At 36.6% G+C, this 19,069-nt stretch overlaps 1 protein-coding gene across 1 annotated transcript in view; it reads right to left on the reverse strand.

Moving 5' to 3' along the window:
- Positions 1–1,412: 1,412 nt before the first annotated feature.
- The window catches only part of GUCY1B1 (guanylate cyclase 1 soluble subunit beta 1), a 44,343-nt gene continuing 26,686 nt past the window's right edge, over positions 1,413–19,069 (reverse strand). Inside the window, exons 6-14 of the mRNA XM_076336641.1 lie at positions 14,498–14,728; positions 12,947–13,063; positions 11,978–12,111; positions 10,974–11,171; positions 8,890–9,127; positions 7,881–8,021; positions 6,575–6,729; positions 6,131–6,257; positions 1,413–2,742 (exon numbers count right to left, since the gene is read on the reverse strand). Of these exons, the coding sequence (XP_076192756.1) occupies positions 2,719–2,742; positions 6,131–6,257; positions 6,575–6,729; positions 7,881–8,021; positions 8,890–9,127; positions 10,974–11,171; positions 11,978–12,111; positions 12,947–13,063; positions 14,498–14,728 (1,365 nt within the window). The 3' untranslated portion in view covers positions 1,413–2,718. The remainder of the gene's footprint in view (positions 2,743–6,130; positions 6,258–6,574; positions 6,730–7,880; positions 8,022–8,889; positions 9,128–10,973; positions 11,172–11,977; positions 12,112–12,946; positions 13,064–14,497; positions 14,729–19,069) is intronic.

Raw genomic sequence — 19,069 nt, forward strand, 5'->3', positions numbered from 1 at the left:
TACTTGCTTCAAAATTTACTGAAGCCAGTGAGAGTCCTTCTGCTGTTTTGCAAGCCCTGTATTAGGAAAAAAAGGGAGTATGTTATCCAAGAAAGACTAGCAACAATCAGTCTACTCAGCCTTTCATTATGGAAGCCAACCGCAGTGCCAACTTCAAGATAGCAGTAGAGTAGCAGAGTCCCCTGCATGGCCACAGCCTTAGTTAGTAATACCACAGAAACCCAAATTCTTTTGCATATCTGAATTCAAAGGAAAGCATATGATCCAGAAGATTACAAACAGCTAAGCATTCCATAATTTGAAATTTCATTGCTGCTTTCCCCTTTCTTCTCCTTGTTTCAACTTTTTTACAAAAAATACTAAAACAGATGCATTTGTAAATGCCTTTGAAACAGACTTTGGTAATTACTCTGCCTCATGTTTCAGCTAGAGAGCTTCTATTGAAAAAGTAAATCACTATAGTTAAATAAAAGAGGCAATAGAGCACACATAAAAGAACTAAATACCCGCAGAAGTTTTTAACCGTTATCTGAGAGTAGTATTTAACCAAAGTATAATTTTAGTAGCCGAATGCGGCATTTAAGTGAAGACCAGTTTTAGTAATGAAAGTGGTTAAGTGCCTAAATCATGCTGGTTTCCTTGAGATAAAAAGCTCTTATATGAACACAATGTATGAGCTATTATTCTAGTGCTTTAAGAAACTGGTTATGTTACAGAGTAGCTTAACAGGAGCTTTAATATAATTAAGAAGGTAAAATATAAACTCAGAGCATTATTTGAGTTTTCTGGCATGCTATCTTCCATCAGCTTGAAGCGTAATACAGAAACTTCAGTTACTTCACATCCAGTTGCATGAATTATGTCGATGCACAACCACAGCCGTCACAAATCCCATGTCTTTAGGAGTCACCATTAAAGTTTTGAAAGCTTGATCAATTCCAAGTGCAAATTGCTGTTGTGTACCTATTAGAGTGAGGGCAATCTCTCATGGAGTGCTGGGACGCGTTGCTGCCTGACAGTGAGATGATGGAAAGGAATGTATGTGGCTTCCTCTTTTCATTTCCCATTCCTAAAGCTTTGGTTGGTAATGTACCTCCTGCTCAAAGTGGATGGCTAATAATTTTTGATTCTTAAATATTGTCCAAGAGTTTCAAAGGAAGGTATGCATTTTTGTGACCTCGTCTACTATTTTTGGAGCGTTAATCTACACATTTTGAACACCACTTTAACCTGAGGATGTGATCCATTAACCTGAATGTGGGAGACTCTTGGACATTTGCAAACATTGGAACAATGACTTGGTAAATTATTTAAACTCGGACTTCGAATTATGGAATGGAGAACATACTTGTTTTGTATCAAACGATGAAATACAGCTTTCACCGAAAAGAAAATCCCAAAATTTCTATAAGTCAGTGGAAAAAATAATTTATTGCAATTTCTTTTGCACATTAACATGAAACATTTATACATATATATTCTGTGCTGATAAGGTATACTAAATATAGACAATTTTTATACACAAAGTAATTGCACTATCCTATTTTATAATGCAAATATTCAGAAATTATCAGTCAGATAAGAACGGATATGATTCACATAAAAATGCACTGTATGCTGAAGTTATGGAAGATCTACGCATCTGAAACCTTTTCCACTTTTACTAACTGTATCAGCTGATAAAGACACTATGTCCCCTTACAAGCTTTACATCCCTTAATTATGCCATGATGCCTAGAATATTATCAGGTCCTCTCAAGGAATAAAATAAGATCATTTCTGAAAATTAGAGAGACCAAACCAAAAGGCAACCATGACAACTGTGTCCCAGCAGCAAGCCTTTGAATTCTGGGAGCTCCATCAGAAAAGAATCGAAGGACTACAGGTGGTCTAAAATTGTCCAGCAATCTATTATTAACATGACAACTTAATTTAGTTAATATAAATCAATGAGAAACACATTGTAAGAGAACAGCATTTCAGTAGAAGTACATTGGCACATGCTTCAAATGGCAGTATCAGACAAACAACTGCCCCCTTTCAATATAGAAAATGTTTACATAGTGTCTACAAAGGGAAAATGCAGGATGATATCAAAAGAGGAACCTTTTTCTAACCAGGAATTTACAGTGCACCAAGTGTTATTCACAAAATGAATGGGAAGCATGGTAATAGCAGAACTAAATCTGATAAATAACATTTATACAATAATTTTCATAATGCTGCTTTAGGTATTATTTTTAAAAATAGTTCTTTAGGTTCATTGTTCTGCCCAACAACTGAAATACCTATCTTTCCAGAAATGTCACTGATTCACGTAACCACTATACTTCAGAGATGGAGATGAAGATGTGAAGCATCAGACTGAAGTGGTTAATTGTGGCGTGCATACTACAAAATTTTATTCAATATTATCTTGGCGGTAGGAAGGGCCACATGACTGACGTGCAAAAATGCGTATCAAAAAAAGGAAAGCTTGAAATACATGCTCACAGCAGAGATATAACAATACCAAACATTGAGGGGAAAAAAAACAGCAAGCGAGCCTGGAGAAAAATGGTGAGTATGATTTCAGGAGCAGGGCAAAAGACAATGGTACTGCACATGGCAATGGGAGATATGGTGTGAAATAACATCCACAGCTCAACCTTACTGCCTGGCACCCTATTTGGAGACAGTATTGCACCCTATGCAGCGTCCTCTTCCTCCTCCCTCAGCTCAGAAAGCATCTTGCTTTGTTTCCTTGAGTGCATGCAAGTAGAATTTGAGAAGTAAGGGATTTTCGTTGAAGCAACAACATAGTGGGTCAATGCAGTGACAAAATACATTTGACAACTTGCAACCAGTATCAGTAAATAATAAAAATAATAAAACACAGCATAGGTAACACATGTATTTCTTTTGTATGTGTTGTATGTAGGAATGTAACAATTCCTACATTCCCTGATGAACTACCAGCTCTGACTGAGATACTTTAACTTGTTCCCATCAGTAATGTGGGGGACAGGGCAGAAGAGAAAGATATTTGAAAGTAGGGAATGATGGAAATTGCAGTCAGACATCTGAGGCTCTGCAACTGCAAGCTTTATTTTTTACAACAAATCTGTTTCTCAAGAAAGAAGCTGCAGCTGAACCTCTGTTAAAATAATAATGATAGTAATAATTAATCTTATAACATGCAAACAAGTGGATGCAAAATGAGTAATTGGTCACAGTTGCTTTTGACCTATGTATATTTCTGATGCAATTCTAATTTTTGCTGTAATGGTATCATGGAAGAGGTATCTCAAGTGGAAAAAAGTGGAAAAAAGTAAAGGAGCAGCACTCCAAACCAACACTGATTCTTGTAAATCAGGTCTTTCTCAGAAGTAACTACTGATATTAGAGATGCCAACTTAGGAACTAAGTTTGAGGTATGCTGAGCTGCTCCAACCCGATCATTCTCTACAGGCCTAGCAGAGAGTCAGCATATTTTAAGCCTTGGTTTCACACCTCTATGCCAGCTGTAAGTATTTTGTCCTCTTTCCTCACCATATATTAATTACTGGGCTTCAGGGTAAAATATTATGCTGATAGATTTGCAAATGCTGAGCTAATCACTCTCTAAGGGATATAATGAAAGGGAGAGTATATCACTAACGTGAATCTATCCTAGATTTAAAGATATTGGAGGTAGAAAACTTCACAGTAAAAGAATAATCAGCAGAAATATCTTCAGGACGATTTAAGAAATATGTTCATGTTTACTTCTGTAAGCCACTTCTTGCAATATTCTGGAGTGACCCTTCAGGAAATTTACCATATAGTTTCTGAATATATGTTAACAAGCCATATTTATTGTTATGAACAGTCCCCCTGAAATTAACGGCACTGCACATGATAATACAAACACATGTGTATGTGTTTGAAAGGTCAGGGAGAATAAGATTCTAAAAAGAAAACCAAGACTACACCCTTGCCTAAAGCAAAGCGATTACTCCAAGGTAATCAAACATAAGAAGTTGGTTATCTGATTTCCGCTTTTGGATGACAACTATTATGCACAGCCTATAAAGTGCCAGAAATAACATGAAGAATGCCTTCACAAGACAAAGAGAAACTGTAAACAGTTCAGAAAATCGTAAAGGAGTAAAACTCAGTGCATCTTTTTGTGTATGGACAGATGAAATTGTGCAGGGAGTGAAAAAGAATTAAAAGATTAGAGGATTATATTCTTTCACTTTTCAAAATCACCTTTGACAAATGGACTATCAGTTCCAATCATCACATGAATGTATCTTTCTAGTCTCCTATTCTCCCAAACTTTCTGCAATTTAGAAGAGATACCTGTGATGGGAGAAGTCCTTCTATCTATAAGAATTACATGTATATCTCAATCTCAGAATTAACAAAAACTAACAAAAATTAAAGAGACTTTTTGAGTATGCTTAAACTGTGAGTCTTAAGTGCTCCTGCAAATCACGCTGACAGTATTTTTCTGTCAGGTTTATTCCTGCCCCCGTGTCCCCCTCTACAAAACTTGACTACTAGATAATACTATCAGCAAGTACCTCTCAGGACTGCAGTGAGGATTAATAAAACCAACTGTTGTACAAGATCTCTAAAAGGAAATTGCAATATTTAAAATTCTAAACTATCTGAACCCTATATTCATATTAAACACGTGTGAGGCTGAAACAAGGAAAATACCCACCTGACTCAATACCCCTCTGAAATTTTACATCTAAAATTACAATGTGCCCTGCTACAAATGATAGGACATAATTTATAATGCAGAAAAAAATGAAAGATGTTTAATTAAAATACATTTTAAATACAACTATAGATTTGAAAGAATGGTAGCCATGTGAAATTACAGTTAATCTTGATATAGAATAAAAAGAGAAAAGTACTATCAAAAGTGGCACCCAGAATATTATTGTAAGTAATATATACTAAAATACAGACTTCAGCAGAGTTAAAGTACAGGCTCTCCCCTGAAGTTTAATACTGGGGGTTAATACTGGGAGTTACCATTAAAAAGTCAGTATTCATATACTTGGGTACCAGTTGTAATAAATCTGGATTAGATCTCCTAAAGAGCCCAAACAGTTTAACAGCCTAAATTTCATTTTCAGAAGCACATGAGTATTCAGACGCATAATTAATTTCCTGTGACTTACAAGAATTATTTCAGCCAAGGTAACTGATGACTTTCGTTATTTTAGTCAAGTGTATTTTTAAGTTTAAATACATTAGCTTAAAACGCTTCCTTTTTGTATTACTTCAGGACAAAATTCAAGCTATGTAAATTACTTTTACCCTTTTTTTCTCCCTGTTGGCAATGGGTCGAATGTATGCACCTGCTCAGCTATGGCAAATCAGCTGGCATACTGTTACCTGATTAAGTGTCTAAGTTTGTAGCACACTTACGAGTCTAGATCTCATTGGCTTTTAATGAGGTTTTGGTTAATACATGCCCAGACTTCTGAAATTGAGGCATAAGCTTAAAGACCACTCAGTGCTTGAAGAGCTTTACCCTACATCATTTTGAGAAGAGGATTTAGGCTCCTGTGTCATTTAGAAGAAATAGTTTTCACCCTGTATATTTCTAAAGCAAGACCTCTATCATGCAACAGTCTCTGAACAAGCCAATTCATCTGGAGTTAACAGACCACCATACACATAGGTGTGAACCTGCCTGCAAGTAGTTGCTGGACTGTTGCCTAAATATTTGAAGGCACATTTATTCACCTACTGTAAGAAAGCAAATGGTGAATTTTGCAGTGCTGATAACCAGACATGTCAGCTAAACAGAAACGGACATTATATTCCAAAATCTAGTACAGTGGAGAAATCCGTATGAAGAGGGAGATATAAATATTTAAACACTTGGCACTCCCTCAAGGACTTTTTAAAACACAAAAGTATTCTTTCAGGGACTGCACAAACTGCAAAGACAAATAATCAAGGACCTTAATGTGCTGTCAAGATAGTAAACGCATTAATGAAATAGTGTTGTACAAAACTCTTCATTTTTCTCGGGAACATTTAGTTTTGCAAATGCAAATGGATCTCAGTGGTTTAGATTAAATTTGTCATGTTTATGCCTTGTTTAAAAAAAAAAAAATTACACTCTGGTTAGTCATACCTCTGTCTCTGTACTCTTTCTGGACAAAAACCAAACCTGCATTGGTTCTTTTTTACCCTTCATAGAAACTGGACCCCTGTACTCCAGGTGGAACTGAGGATCTGAATTTTCTGGTGTCATAAGACACCTGAAATTGAAAGAGAAAACATGTAAATATATGTACTATGCATGCACACCATGCACTATATAAAATATTAAACATGCTACAGATATGTGAGCAAATTAACAAAAGAGTAAAATCTATCTCTAGATCATTATTAAATTTGCATACCGATAACAGTGTATCATAATGCAGTCTGCCATACAGTTTCATGAGAACTCATGTACTTAAAGAATGTGTTGCAGGAGACCTGTCACTTTCAACTCCAAAGACACTTTGATGTTATGCTGACAAAGTGATTTCTTTTAAGATGTCAACACCAATAAAAATACTGTATCACTCACCTGTAAGTATATTCAGAGACATTGATCTTTCCCTTTTCTCCAGTAGTTTCTGTTCTGCTTGTTAGATTGACAGTATTTCCAAAGAGACAGTAACGTGGCATCCTTTGGCCTATGACACCTGTGACTACCTCACCAGTATGGATTCCTATTGTTATCTTTAGAGAGAAAAAATAACGTTTGAATATTCAAAATCAATGTAACTAATCTCATGCTTCTGACTAAATACAGGTATTATGCCATTTCTATCTACTAGAGTTTATTTTTTCAGTGTGCCACTCCTGCTTCTTCAAAGCCTTGCATTTTGTTTTGTTGCACTTTTTTTTATTGTAGTGCAGTGTCATGGCTCTGCCTCCCACATGAAAGAACAAACTCCATATTTTTCCAGCGTGCACCATGCCATGCTGCTATTATGTACGGTGAAATTTTAAAAAGTGGAAAGAGAGGCATACTCTGCAGGTCTTTGTTTAATGAGTGCTCAGAAGATGCAGAAACAGATGGTGTAGGTCAAGAAAAAAAGATGTTTCTCAGAGGAAACATCATGGTATTTTGCATTTAAAAGCTCAAGAGATAGGACAGGGGTTTGGAGAAGCTCATTCTTATAGCACATTACAGTTATTGTAAAGCCCCAAATCAAACCTTCTCACTTCTTTGCCCAGTGACAAAGTGAAGTACACAGATCTAAGCTAGGCGTTAGACCAACAACATTCATGTAAATAGAAATATGCATCACACTCATTACTTATTTTGCTCTCACAGCCTTCTGATGAGGACAGGTCAATGCAGCCTCCCCAGTTCTGTATTAATGCCACAACACCTTCAGAAAATCCCACAATGAGTGAACTTCCACTAATATACATTGTTGCCAGTAATCATTGCCATAACTGCCTATGGAGCTGTACTTTTCTTTTTAATGCAATATTTTCTCAGGCTGACGTGAGGATCTGAAGCGTGATCAAAAATATCAGTGAGGAAATGTTATTGTTCTGTTCATTGAGATGAAGAAGACTCAATGAATTGTACTTGATGCGCAATGGGAATTTGTTGATTAGATTGAAATGATTGGAAAACAGACATAAATGATGCGGACCTAATTTAGTCCTTCAAAAGGTTAAGCAAAATAATTAGATTTTAAGGTCTGGGAACTGCATATGTCACATCTACCTGTGACTCTTCATATTATTTGTAGATATCAGTCTCAAAATCTAACAAAACTTGCATGGACTGGGACTTGAGCATTATCTTATTTCAAAGTATTATCATCATATCAAAGAATGGGCTCTTCATTCAAGCCCGCACATTTACTAACCTGTACAGGCTCACCATCCACTTGAACTTGGCCTGCTATTTCCATCATATCCAATGCCAGGTGGCAGATAGATCGTGCATGATGAATGCAAGGCTCTGGTAGACCACTCACTGTCATATACTTGTCCCCAACTGTTTCCACCTATCAAGATATATATTTTTCAATTACTTTATTATCGTGGGCTTTAGAATACTAGAATGGATGTAGTGCTTCCTTCAAGACTCCTTGTCCTTTCAAACAGTTTCCCTTCGCTTTCATTCAAATCACCCTAATTCCCGTCATCTCTGCTCATTATTGAAGAGAATTTATTGTATGCCCACAATGTAACAAATTAAAATGACACTGTGATTGTGTGAACTTGAGCCTCTCTTTTGGGGTCTTCTGAATTTCTGTAGAAACTGAGCACTACATCTATTTTGACTCACACCCTTGATTCACTTGGTACAGGACATAAAATTGATTTCTAGTAAAAACTAGGAATGAATCTTATACATATAAACACACAAGCATACACATGTACATATATATGGGATCTCTCTCTCTCTCCCCCTCCCCCATCTACCTGCTATCAGCTGCATCTGCAACTACACCTCATTCCTAATGAAGGAATGAAATTCACATTGAATAACTGAATAATAAGTTATAATTTACAACCAGGAGACCGAGGTATATGACTGAAAAACTGAAAAGCACAAGGCCAGCAGAACCACAAACTGCTTGTATAAGTGTTCACATCTGCTAAACTTGGAAGTAGATTTATATATCCACCTAATGGGTGACTGTGCAGAAATCCTGCTGAGAACTAAGTCTTTTATGTTCCTTCACACATTTAGAGATAAACATACCCTTTTTAGCTATGTAATATCAGGTAACACAGTTCAAAGACTGAGAACATAACTAGAACAGAACTTTTTTTAAAAAGCCTAAAATACAAAGGATGGACGAGAGTGACATGATAGTAAATTATTGAAAAGTCACAGATTAAATACTTTGAAAATCTTCTGCTTACCTTATAAACAAATGGATTCCTTCGTGAATCAGTCAGAATATCAAATCTCGTGTAAAGATCATTTAAAAGATTAACAATCTTCATGGCTCCCTCTCCAGAGGCATGTTTACTACAGAAGGCATTGAATCCAACAATGCCACTGAAAAGAATGGTCACATTGTCATATCGCTTAGCTGGAACAGGACGCTTGTGTCTCAGCTCATTTGCCACTGACGGTGGTAGAACAGAGTACAGTAATCTAAACGTGTAAGAAAAGAAAGGCACAAGCAAAACAGAAAGAATGACTCTTCAAATATTAACTTAGTACCTCCCTCCCACAGGGTTTATAACATACTTGCATCATCAAAGAGCAATATAAAAGATGTTTACTGAAGAATATGTTATTTAGGAAACAGGAACTGATCTACATCAGCATACCTAAAGCCATGACATTTCAAACACACATTAATACATCTAAATTACCAACAAAATGAGGCATATATTACTAATTCTTCTGACATGATCTGTTTAATAGCGTCTTGGATCATTTTTGCTTATTGCTTAAGCATTTCTGCCATATCCTCAGCTCATATAATCCAGTTTTGCTCACAGAACCATAAAAACTGCAAAAAAGGCCATGAAGAGATCAAACAGTTTTCCACCTTTGATCAATTCATGCATTGCTAAATGTTTCTTCTTCTGTTCAGAATGCTGCTTTTAGGATTTATTGCATGTTTTTTTAATTAACAGTCTACATGACATATTAACACTTGTTCATATTACAAATTATGCAAATAAAATGTAAATCACACACACAGAGCTTCACCCTACTCTCATGTGTATTCCTTCAACTTTCTAACTGCCACCTGAAGGTATATTTCCCTCCTTACACAGCTGAGTGGGCAAGCTGAAGATCTCTGTTTCACAAATCTTGAGCATCATTTTGTACACAGCCTCCCGCACAAACCCTCATTAGTTGCATTTTTGGCAAGTTCACTACTGCCTGAGTTATAATTAGTGAATACTTTTGGCACATGATATAGTAACTGACACTGTCTGTTCCAGTGGCTGCCAAGAAGGCTAGAATTCCTGAAGATAAAATGACTTTATAAAGCAAGTCAACAGGAATGAATAGAAAAAATATTTTTTAGGCTCCTTTTCTCTCTGACTCTTCCATCCACCCTTTTCAAGTCTTTTTACAATAATTTCCATTACTCTACTACAGAAAAAAAATACCTGTCAAGAGAATTCATAGCACAACAATTGTTAATTCTACTACTAAACAAGTATAATCCACAAGAAATTCTTCTATTACAGAGATGGGAACTACGTTTTATAAACGAGAGTCAACCATCAACCCCACACTGCTTGTCACACAAACTTTTGTTTAATTTACCTGCCAGTAGTCCTTGAGCTGAAATGCCATAGACTAATGCTATGAATTTGATTTTATATAGTTACCTGTAGAAATGGACTTGGGGCCCAATGCATATACTTTATTATTGTTATGTACTTATATCTAGATAGTAGTATTATCTAGATAGCCCCAAATCCATTTCCACAGAGAACTATAAAATCAAAATCATAGCATTAGCCTGTTGCAAAATTTCACCTTTACACAGACTATTTTTGAGGCTTGCAAGATATGTTTTTCTGTTCTATTAACCTGTGAGCATGGCAGTCCAGAAAGACAAAGTGGTCTACAGCTGGTTTACAGAACTCTGTCAAATAGTAGTGTTTGGGCATTCATCAAATTCATCTTGGCTACAGGGACTGCATGTAAGAAAGTTTGCAAAACTACTGTTTTGGGCAATTCACAAAGCAAAAAGGATTGTCAGTTCCCTTCTCATAGCTTTCCTTACCAGGGAAGGAGCCATCAAAACACCTATGCATGTAACAGCCTAGACTGCAGATGACATTTGACAATCTAAATAAAGAAATACCCTATGAGGCGTTAAAGTAAAATGTTCTTTCTTGACTCCAAAATTATCGGCCCTGAATATCTCTTATATTCCTTCCAAGATTCTGTTATTTTTTGAAGAAGGTAGCTATAAATAATATATTGCTGTGACTGTTTCAGCTCAAAACCAGGATTTGGTTCTTACGTGTCTGTCTTTTTCTTTTCATCTTCCAGTGCACGCAGTGTGTGCTGCAGTCTGTCAGTGAGGATCTCAAGCTCTTGAGTCAGTTTATATTCCTCTCTGAACTGCTCTCCCAAAAGAACCAGATCACGGGTAGCATCATGCAATGGAATATCACTCAGATATAAACCTCTTCTGGTTAAATCATCCAAGTTCATCACACTGCAATGTGGAGAAATATATAATAGTATGGGTACAATTAAACTTGCCAAAGGAGCATTTAAAACTCAAATGAACAGCAAAGGCTGCTGAAAAACAGAAGAAAGATTATGCTTCTAAACTTGTGATGAGCTGTACAACATATCCCTTCTACGAAATACCTTATTTGTGTTCATTCATGTTAACACATGGCTCTTGATTTTTGCATTTAAATACAGAATTTTCATTGATGCGTTCAAATGTACATACTTCAGTATACAAATAAAAGCAAGATTACGTTAAGGTAGCCTCTTCCCTTTCTGTCTTCATCCACTCTCGCCCTTTTACACAGGAGATTAATTTATCATAGCTGTGTAATCTGATGTATTAGTTCAACACGCTCTTAGCTAAAGAAGCCCTCCATTCAATCCCCCATTCCAACCACTTATTTATAATCATCACTGCTCTATTACATTAAAACTACTGCAAAAATATATGAATCCACATAGGAAACCAAATCATTATGACATTTCTTAGCACTCTCAGAGTAAGAAACAAAGGCCAAAACTTGCCAAAAATCATGGCATCATGAGGAATTCCCATTTCTACAAACTGGGCTACAGCAACCCAATGTTTATACTGAATTATTTAATAATCAGTCAAGTTCCGATGTTTAAATGCTCCTCCCTCTTCTAGTATAAACACATCAAAATCAATGAAATCAATACTTGAACCAATTAATCTCTGTAGTACTACTCTCATAAGTGTTCTTAAAATTAGTAATTGAAAAATGAAAATCAGTATTATAAAACTCTTAAGGTTTAAAGTACCTTGGTGAACAAAGAAAGAGAATGCTGTCTGCTTCAGGCAAGTAGATCATTTGCCCTTTCAGGCGTAAGCAGCTGATTTCTGTGCCAGTCAGTTCATCTTCACACTCCAGCTTTTCCACATCCAACAGCCCCTCCTGGTGATGAAGTCACAATTATATAAGGGCAATGGTACATGTGTTATGCACCAGGCCACGTACATAAGTGCTTTCACTATGAAGGCAGTCAGAATGTTGGGAATAGAGTTACAGCCTACATTAAAACCCAATTAATTTCTCATTTGAACACCATACACTACCCGTATTTTAATAGTGTGATTTGCTACCTCAAAGATATAAAGTATGGTATCTTTCTTTACGTTCAGGTTCATCACTTCTTGTTTTCCTCTGCGTCATTTCTTAACAATAGTTTGACAGAAGTATTGCCTATTCTGTGAAGTTCTATCTGTGACTGGGAGCATCTGTAAGAAATCTTGTTGGTTTCTCTCAGGTACAGTTTTCTATAAATAAACAGGCTCCTTGACATAGTAGATGCTACTCTATATGCTGCATTTTTTCACATCGCTTGCCTCCTCTCCTGCCCTCTCTAGAGAAAAGGACACAGAACTATGCATGAACGTATGGGCCCAAGCAAGAACACATTTCATCTTTGTCTCCCATACCGTTATGAAGCAAAAGTAAATGTAATTGTCTTTCTACTTTTTCTTTGGTACAATGCCATATAATGGGTTGGCCCCTTGCAAGGAAAGCATCAGACACTAAGTATATGTACTTCACCATTCCTATAAAGCATTCTACTTAACAGCTACACATGAATTCACACCTGTGACTTTTTCTTGGCTCAAGACTCAAAAGGGACTGAGCGTACTACTGTGCAAAGAATTCTCTCTGAAGACTTCTGAGCTTTCAGCACTTCTTATCTCTCCAAAGCATACTTACTTAAAGAAAAGCCAGGTGAATATTCTCTAGTTACCTTGGTCCTCAGTACAAAGACCGTATTGATATGTGAGAGGATCCCATGGAAACTAATATCAATATGAGGCCGGACCAAGGAGAAAACTGACAACAGACTGCAATTTCCTGGCTGCAGCTAGAATAAAAAAAAATAAAATAAAAAAAAGGATTGTTATGTTTTATAATAAAAATATATGGAGTAATTATATTCAATTTGCTTAGATGACAATACTGAATGGAAGAGAATATATTTTATGCATTTCTCCATTAAACCACAAGGTTTTTAAATTAAGGATTTTACATCAGAAGTATATTGACTTCAAAGTGCAATTCTAGTCTGCAAGATGACTTTGTAAAATTGTGTTAGATTATCACATTCGTTATCTGTCAAACTGTTCCTGCTCTACAGTAAAAAAAGCTTTCCAGTGTTTTCCTCCTAAGCGACCTCCTTCAAACTCCCTTTTCAATAAGCTATGCTCTCTAAAGCATCAACTCTGATAATAAGGATTCTGATAGCCATCCTCAGTAGGCTGAATAGTTAGTTATAGCCGTTCAGTGAATGCCCTTGGGAAAAATCTGGCAGAGCTACTTACAAAGTTCTTTCAAATCTTTCTGCAAAATTCAGAGAGAAATCACCAAAAACAAATAGCAGGAAAAAGCAAATAATATAAAATAGCATTTTAAAAAGTATGTTAGTGATTCAGAAACAACATGGTATGTGCAACATTAGCCTACATAATTGTAAAGATCATTTGATGTTTCATCATCGTACCTTTTGCTTCACTCATATTACTGCTTTTACCTGTTGCTTATTTTTAGAAACACTGTCAGCTCTTTCAGGCAAGAACTGAGGTATCCTATTCATATACAGAATATATAACATTAATGGACCTCTGAGTACTCTTTCACTGTAAATAACCAGAGGAAATTGCAACACCTGCATTCAGTTGAGAACACACATATATATATATCACAAACACAGTCTGGCTCATCTTAGTTAATACTGATGCTTTTGATGCACAAGCCAAGAAAGTATACCACAATATCTTTTATTCTGCTCTTCAGTTATTGTGCATCTGACAGCTTAAGTATTTGCAGGCATTACTGTCAAGTAATATATATAGACTATGTATCTGCTGCTACACTATACAGTAGTACGGGCAAGACCATTTCCTGAACTGCAGGCCAAGTTGCACTGACCGTCTCACATCCACTTTAAAGAGTTATCTGCCGCTTTCATAGCAAATGTACCTTGGAGTGAGCTACGAGAAAGAATCGGGTGTCAAGCTAACACCTGAATTGTGGGGGTGATCAGGTTTGCTCTGCTTAAGCTTATTCTCTTACTGCACGTGGACCTGATCGTAAGGAACAGAGCTGTTGTAGAATTAGGGTTATTTTCACGGTCCTTTTTCAAACAAGAGGAGTACGATGTAGTAAACATTATACAGTTACACAGGAATGCTGTTTAGACAGAGAATGCTAAATCTATTTTACTAATCTTTAAAATAAACCTGTGAAGCATCTAGCATTAGGAATCTCTATGATTATTCATGCATAAGAATCATCTAACCTGTGGAAGGACTCTGTATATAGCATTGCCACACTGCGTGACCACCAGATCTCTGTCAAATATTATGTGGAAAGGAAATGCCTTGCAGAAAGTATAGGGACTGATGCGAGACTCTTGGGTACCATTTTCTTCAAATCTGTCAAGGTCTTCATAGTAGTCCTCTTCTTTAGACTCTTTCTCTTCAATTAAAAACTGAATGTGGTCACATTCCTCATTTCTCTGTTGAATAACCTAGAAAAATGAAGGAAAAAATGAAAACCTGAAAACTCTGCTACTCATTAATAACTGGAATGCTACTATGAAGACAAGAATACATTTAGAGCAGAAAGATGAATTCAAGAATGATATTTGCATCTTGAAAAATATTATATTCTAATAAGTATCTCTGATTTTAGAGAGTCTTTAAAATTCCAGGTGAATAATTATGCCTTTGCTTAGCCAGAGTTGCTCTTTGCGTGAACAACATATTGAAGATCACTCAAATACAATTTATAAAGCCTGAGTGAAATGCACATCCTGAAATCGGGGGTCTTGCTTTTACTGGTATGTGCCAGAAAACAGGACTCTCCCCTCCCCTTGAATGAACATGTGGCAAGTCTTGAATTACACAGACCACTTGAATCCTTATTTTGATGAAAGCTGTTTGCAAGGTCTGTAACTCAACAGCAAACAGTGCTGACCAGAGGATGGGCGTGTCACAGTCAGCCAGAAGAAAGGTGGATGGAGCAGATGTTTGAATATACAGTCCTTACACATTCAAGCAGTGACGACTGCAAGATCAGGACCAACAGATAAAACTAAAAGCAATGACAATCTTCTCCAAGCTGCATTCCATATTAAATGAAATCACAGCAAAACCAGAGTCATCTACATCAGTCGAATCTCAAATAAGTGTCTTGAATATAGCATTTCACACTAGTAATTTTACTCAAAGTTAGTAAAAAATATTAAATTAATAGGGATTATTTTGTTTGCAGTGAGAGTCATGTATTGCAGTATAATTAAAGCTAATAACTAGTAGAATAACGTAATTTACTTTGAGAGGCTAAATTCACCTCTTCTCAAGCCTAATTAGGTTTAATGACTGGAACAGAACAATTCTATTTACACAGTATTGTTTAGCAGCAACTTTCTGGAACATGTTGCACCTGATTCTACTTTCATGTAGAGTCTGATCCTAAAGCCACTGAAGCAAAAAAAGACTTCTTAAAACCTCTAATGCATCCTGATTCTGCCCTTTGCACATAGTCTAACCACAGAGATTAACAGTTACAATATGAAAACAGAACAGATATGCACAAACATTGCACTTGATCCCTAAGATGTTTAGTTTACTAAATATTTCTCCTCCACAACTGTCTGCCATGCTAGCTGATCGGTTGGGGAGTGCTGATTCCTTTATTTGTTCCTATACAAATGGAGGAGCGTAAAAGAACAAAACAATATTTTATTGCTAATTTAATGATGCTTAATTTAAGAAGGTAGCGTTCCTTGATCTCCTATTTGATTATTCATTTAAAGGAAAGGGAGGCTTTTCTGGAGGACAGTTCAGAGCAGGAGCCTGATTTAGGTGCTCTATACCACGTGCTGCATTAGTCTTCTCTTTCTATTGCATACATAAGTAACTTAGAGAAAGATCAGCTTACTAAATTTACCAGCTAATATGGGTATCTAAAGCTGGATGTATGACCCAGTTCAAATGTTAATGATGATAAAACCTAATTTCCTCAAGAAACTGTGTTGGTAATCCATATGGCAGTGTGTGGCAAAGAGAAGTGGGAAATTGTGAGTTAATAAGAGGTAAACCTCGGAAAGAGTATGTGGTGGTCACTTGAGGAAAACAACTTATGTGGGTTTGTCTAGGAAAATGGAACATAGTAGATGGAGACCTAGTTTTCCTCTGAGTTCAGGGTTTAAAGGTTCTCCATGTCTTCCTCTTCTTTTAAATCATTATCTCTGAAATTGTGAGAGACTGTGGCCATACTGAGGATTGACAGAATGCAGTTACAGTCTTAGTTCTTACTTTCTATCACTCATACACACTCCCACAGGTTTTATTTTATTATTACTATTATTGTGGCCAGGGATAGCTGAGATTATACACAGTAACCTTTTTCAGATTGTGTAGAATTATCACTAGAATTGATCTATGCTTCCAGATCATTTCCAGTCTTGGATCTTACTTCAAAGGGTTGCTCTTGCCACAATTGGAAAAAAAATGCATACTTTGGATGAAAAGCTTCTTCATTAGGCAAAACAGTCCTAAAATTAATTTTTAAAGATCTAATAATTTTTAAGGAAATGTTCATATTAACAGCACATCACCTTCCAGAGATATTATCACCTAATGATCATTTTAGTCACTGCATACTAGTATTCTGTTACCAACCTGCACCTGTACTTATAGGATTTTTCCTGCTACCATGCAGCACCTAACGGATTTTTCATAACTTCCCATTTTTTTCCATTTATTAGAAATGAATGATGGATCAATAAACAAAACTCAAGTGTTGGTTAAAAAAACCCCACCCCAAAAAAAAAACCCCAAAAGATTTTTAGTTCTTTTACTGAGACTGGCAGAACTTAAATATTCTTCGTGTGTTCTCAAAGTCAGCAATAACTCTTGGGACAATCCCTGCTGCAAAAATTATATAGTCTTAGCTCTATTTAAATAAAAATGGATTACTGTATCAGGGAAGATAAGACAAATTGGATTTGAACTAATTAATCAATTAATGTCAACCTAGGCTTTCTTGAACTATTCAACTGGAATTGTGAATCCAAGTTCAAAACAAATTGCCTTCCTTTCAGTGCTACCAGAGTTTAACAGAGACAAACTGAGACCTTTTATTTTTTTTTCTTGCCTTCAGCACACACATACCCTAGGTGTTAAAAGAAAAGGCGCATTTCCTGAAGGACACCATTGTGGAAAAAGAAAGCTCTACTGTATTTCAGAAGAACATGTATATACATATATATATGTATGTATATATAAAATAGTTCTGTGTGAAACTGCAGAAAGGTGATAAAATTAAAAAAAAGGTGATAAAATTAACCATTTTTTTTTTCCATTTAGCTATTTCTCCACCCAAAGAAACAATTTGAGACAAAACACGAACAATGTGTTTTTCTCAATATTTATTTTTCCTCTTGTGATCAGGAGATTTCTTAGGTTTTCTCTGCAGGTTGAGGGAGGTGATCCCTCCCCTCTACTCAGCACTGGAGAGGCCACACCTGGAGTGCTGTGTCCAGTTCTGGGCTCCTCAGCACAAGAGAGACATGGAGCTACTGGAGCGAATCCAGTGAAGGGCCACTACAATGATTAAAGCACTGGAGCATCTCTCGTAAGAGGAAAGGCTGAGGTAGCTGGCACTGTTCAGCCTGGAGAAGAGAAGGCTCAGGAGGATCTTATACTTGTGTACAAATACCTGAAGGGAGGGTGCACAGAGGATGGAGCCAGGCTCTTTTCAGTGGTGTCCGGTGCCAGGACAAGAGGCAATGGGCACAAACTCAAACACAAGAAGTTCTGTCTGAACATCAGGAAACGCTTTTCTACTGTGAGGGGGACTGAGCGCTGGCACCAGTTGTCCAAAGAGTTTGCAGAGTGTCCATCCTTAGAGATAGTTGAAAGCTCTCTGAACACGATTCAGAGCAACTGGCTCTAGGTGGCCCTGCTTGAGCAGGGAGAGTTGGACAAAATGACCTCCAGAGGTCCCTTCCAACCTCTGCCATTCTGTGATTCTGTGTAACCCATGAAACAAAACCTAACCACTTAATAAAAACAGTATGATTGTAAACAATTAAGATCTGCTACCACCTTCACAGAAACTGGTAATATGTAAGACAAATTCAAGCAAAATTTCATGAAAATACAGACTTAGAAGCACGCATTCTCTCAAGCAGATTTATGTAAGCAGTTGTTCTAAACAGCCAGAGAAGAAAAGTGGATAATAAATTATTAAACGTCAAATTGCAGATATCAACTTTACCCTAATATAAAGAGAACTTACTAAAACAGTCCTGTGTTGGATCGTTATGTAAATGCTTTGGATAAAGAGATTTGGAAGGACAACTTGGGAATTTCAGCTCTGTTCTCGCAAGTCAGAAGGCAACTCCCACAATAACATCAGGAACTTAGGGCTAGGCACTGAGGCTCTTATCAGTTCCAAAAAAATTCTTCCTTAAGCAAAATTCTAACTAAAGTCCAAACCAAAAATTTTACAGAAGAGGCACTGATTGGCCTACAAAAACTGAGGGGATGAAAAGCAACTCCATTGTTTTTCTGTGCTGTCCTATTTCAAACAATGCATTACTAAGTCTGAAAAATGAAAGCATTAATTTACTAAATTATGAGGCAAGGGATCGAGATGAAAGAAGTTGGTCAATTTTTTTCTCCTGTTCTCATTTTTTTGAACAGTGTAAAACTAGCCGGGTACCACAGTGGGAGACTTACTCTGCTTTAAAACCCTCACCCTGTACCATTAATGATTAATAGTTGACCTGTGGAGTAATGGAGGGAGACTTTCATTGTCTGTGTGGATAATCTGCAAATGTTGGCACTCTCACCTTACA

Source organism: Aptenodytes patagonicus, chromosome 4, assembly GCF_965638725.1.
Source record: "Aptenodytes patagonicus chromosome 4, bAptPat1.pri.cur, whole genome shotgun sequence".
In the NCBI taxonomy this organism is placed as follows: domain Eukaryota; kingdom Metazoa; phylum Chordata; class Aves; order Sphenisciformes; family Spheniscidae; genus Aptenodytes; species Aptenodytes patagonicus.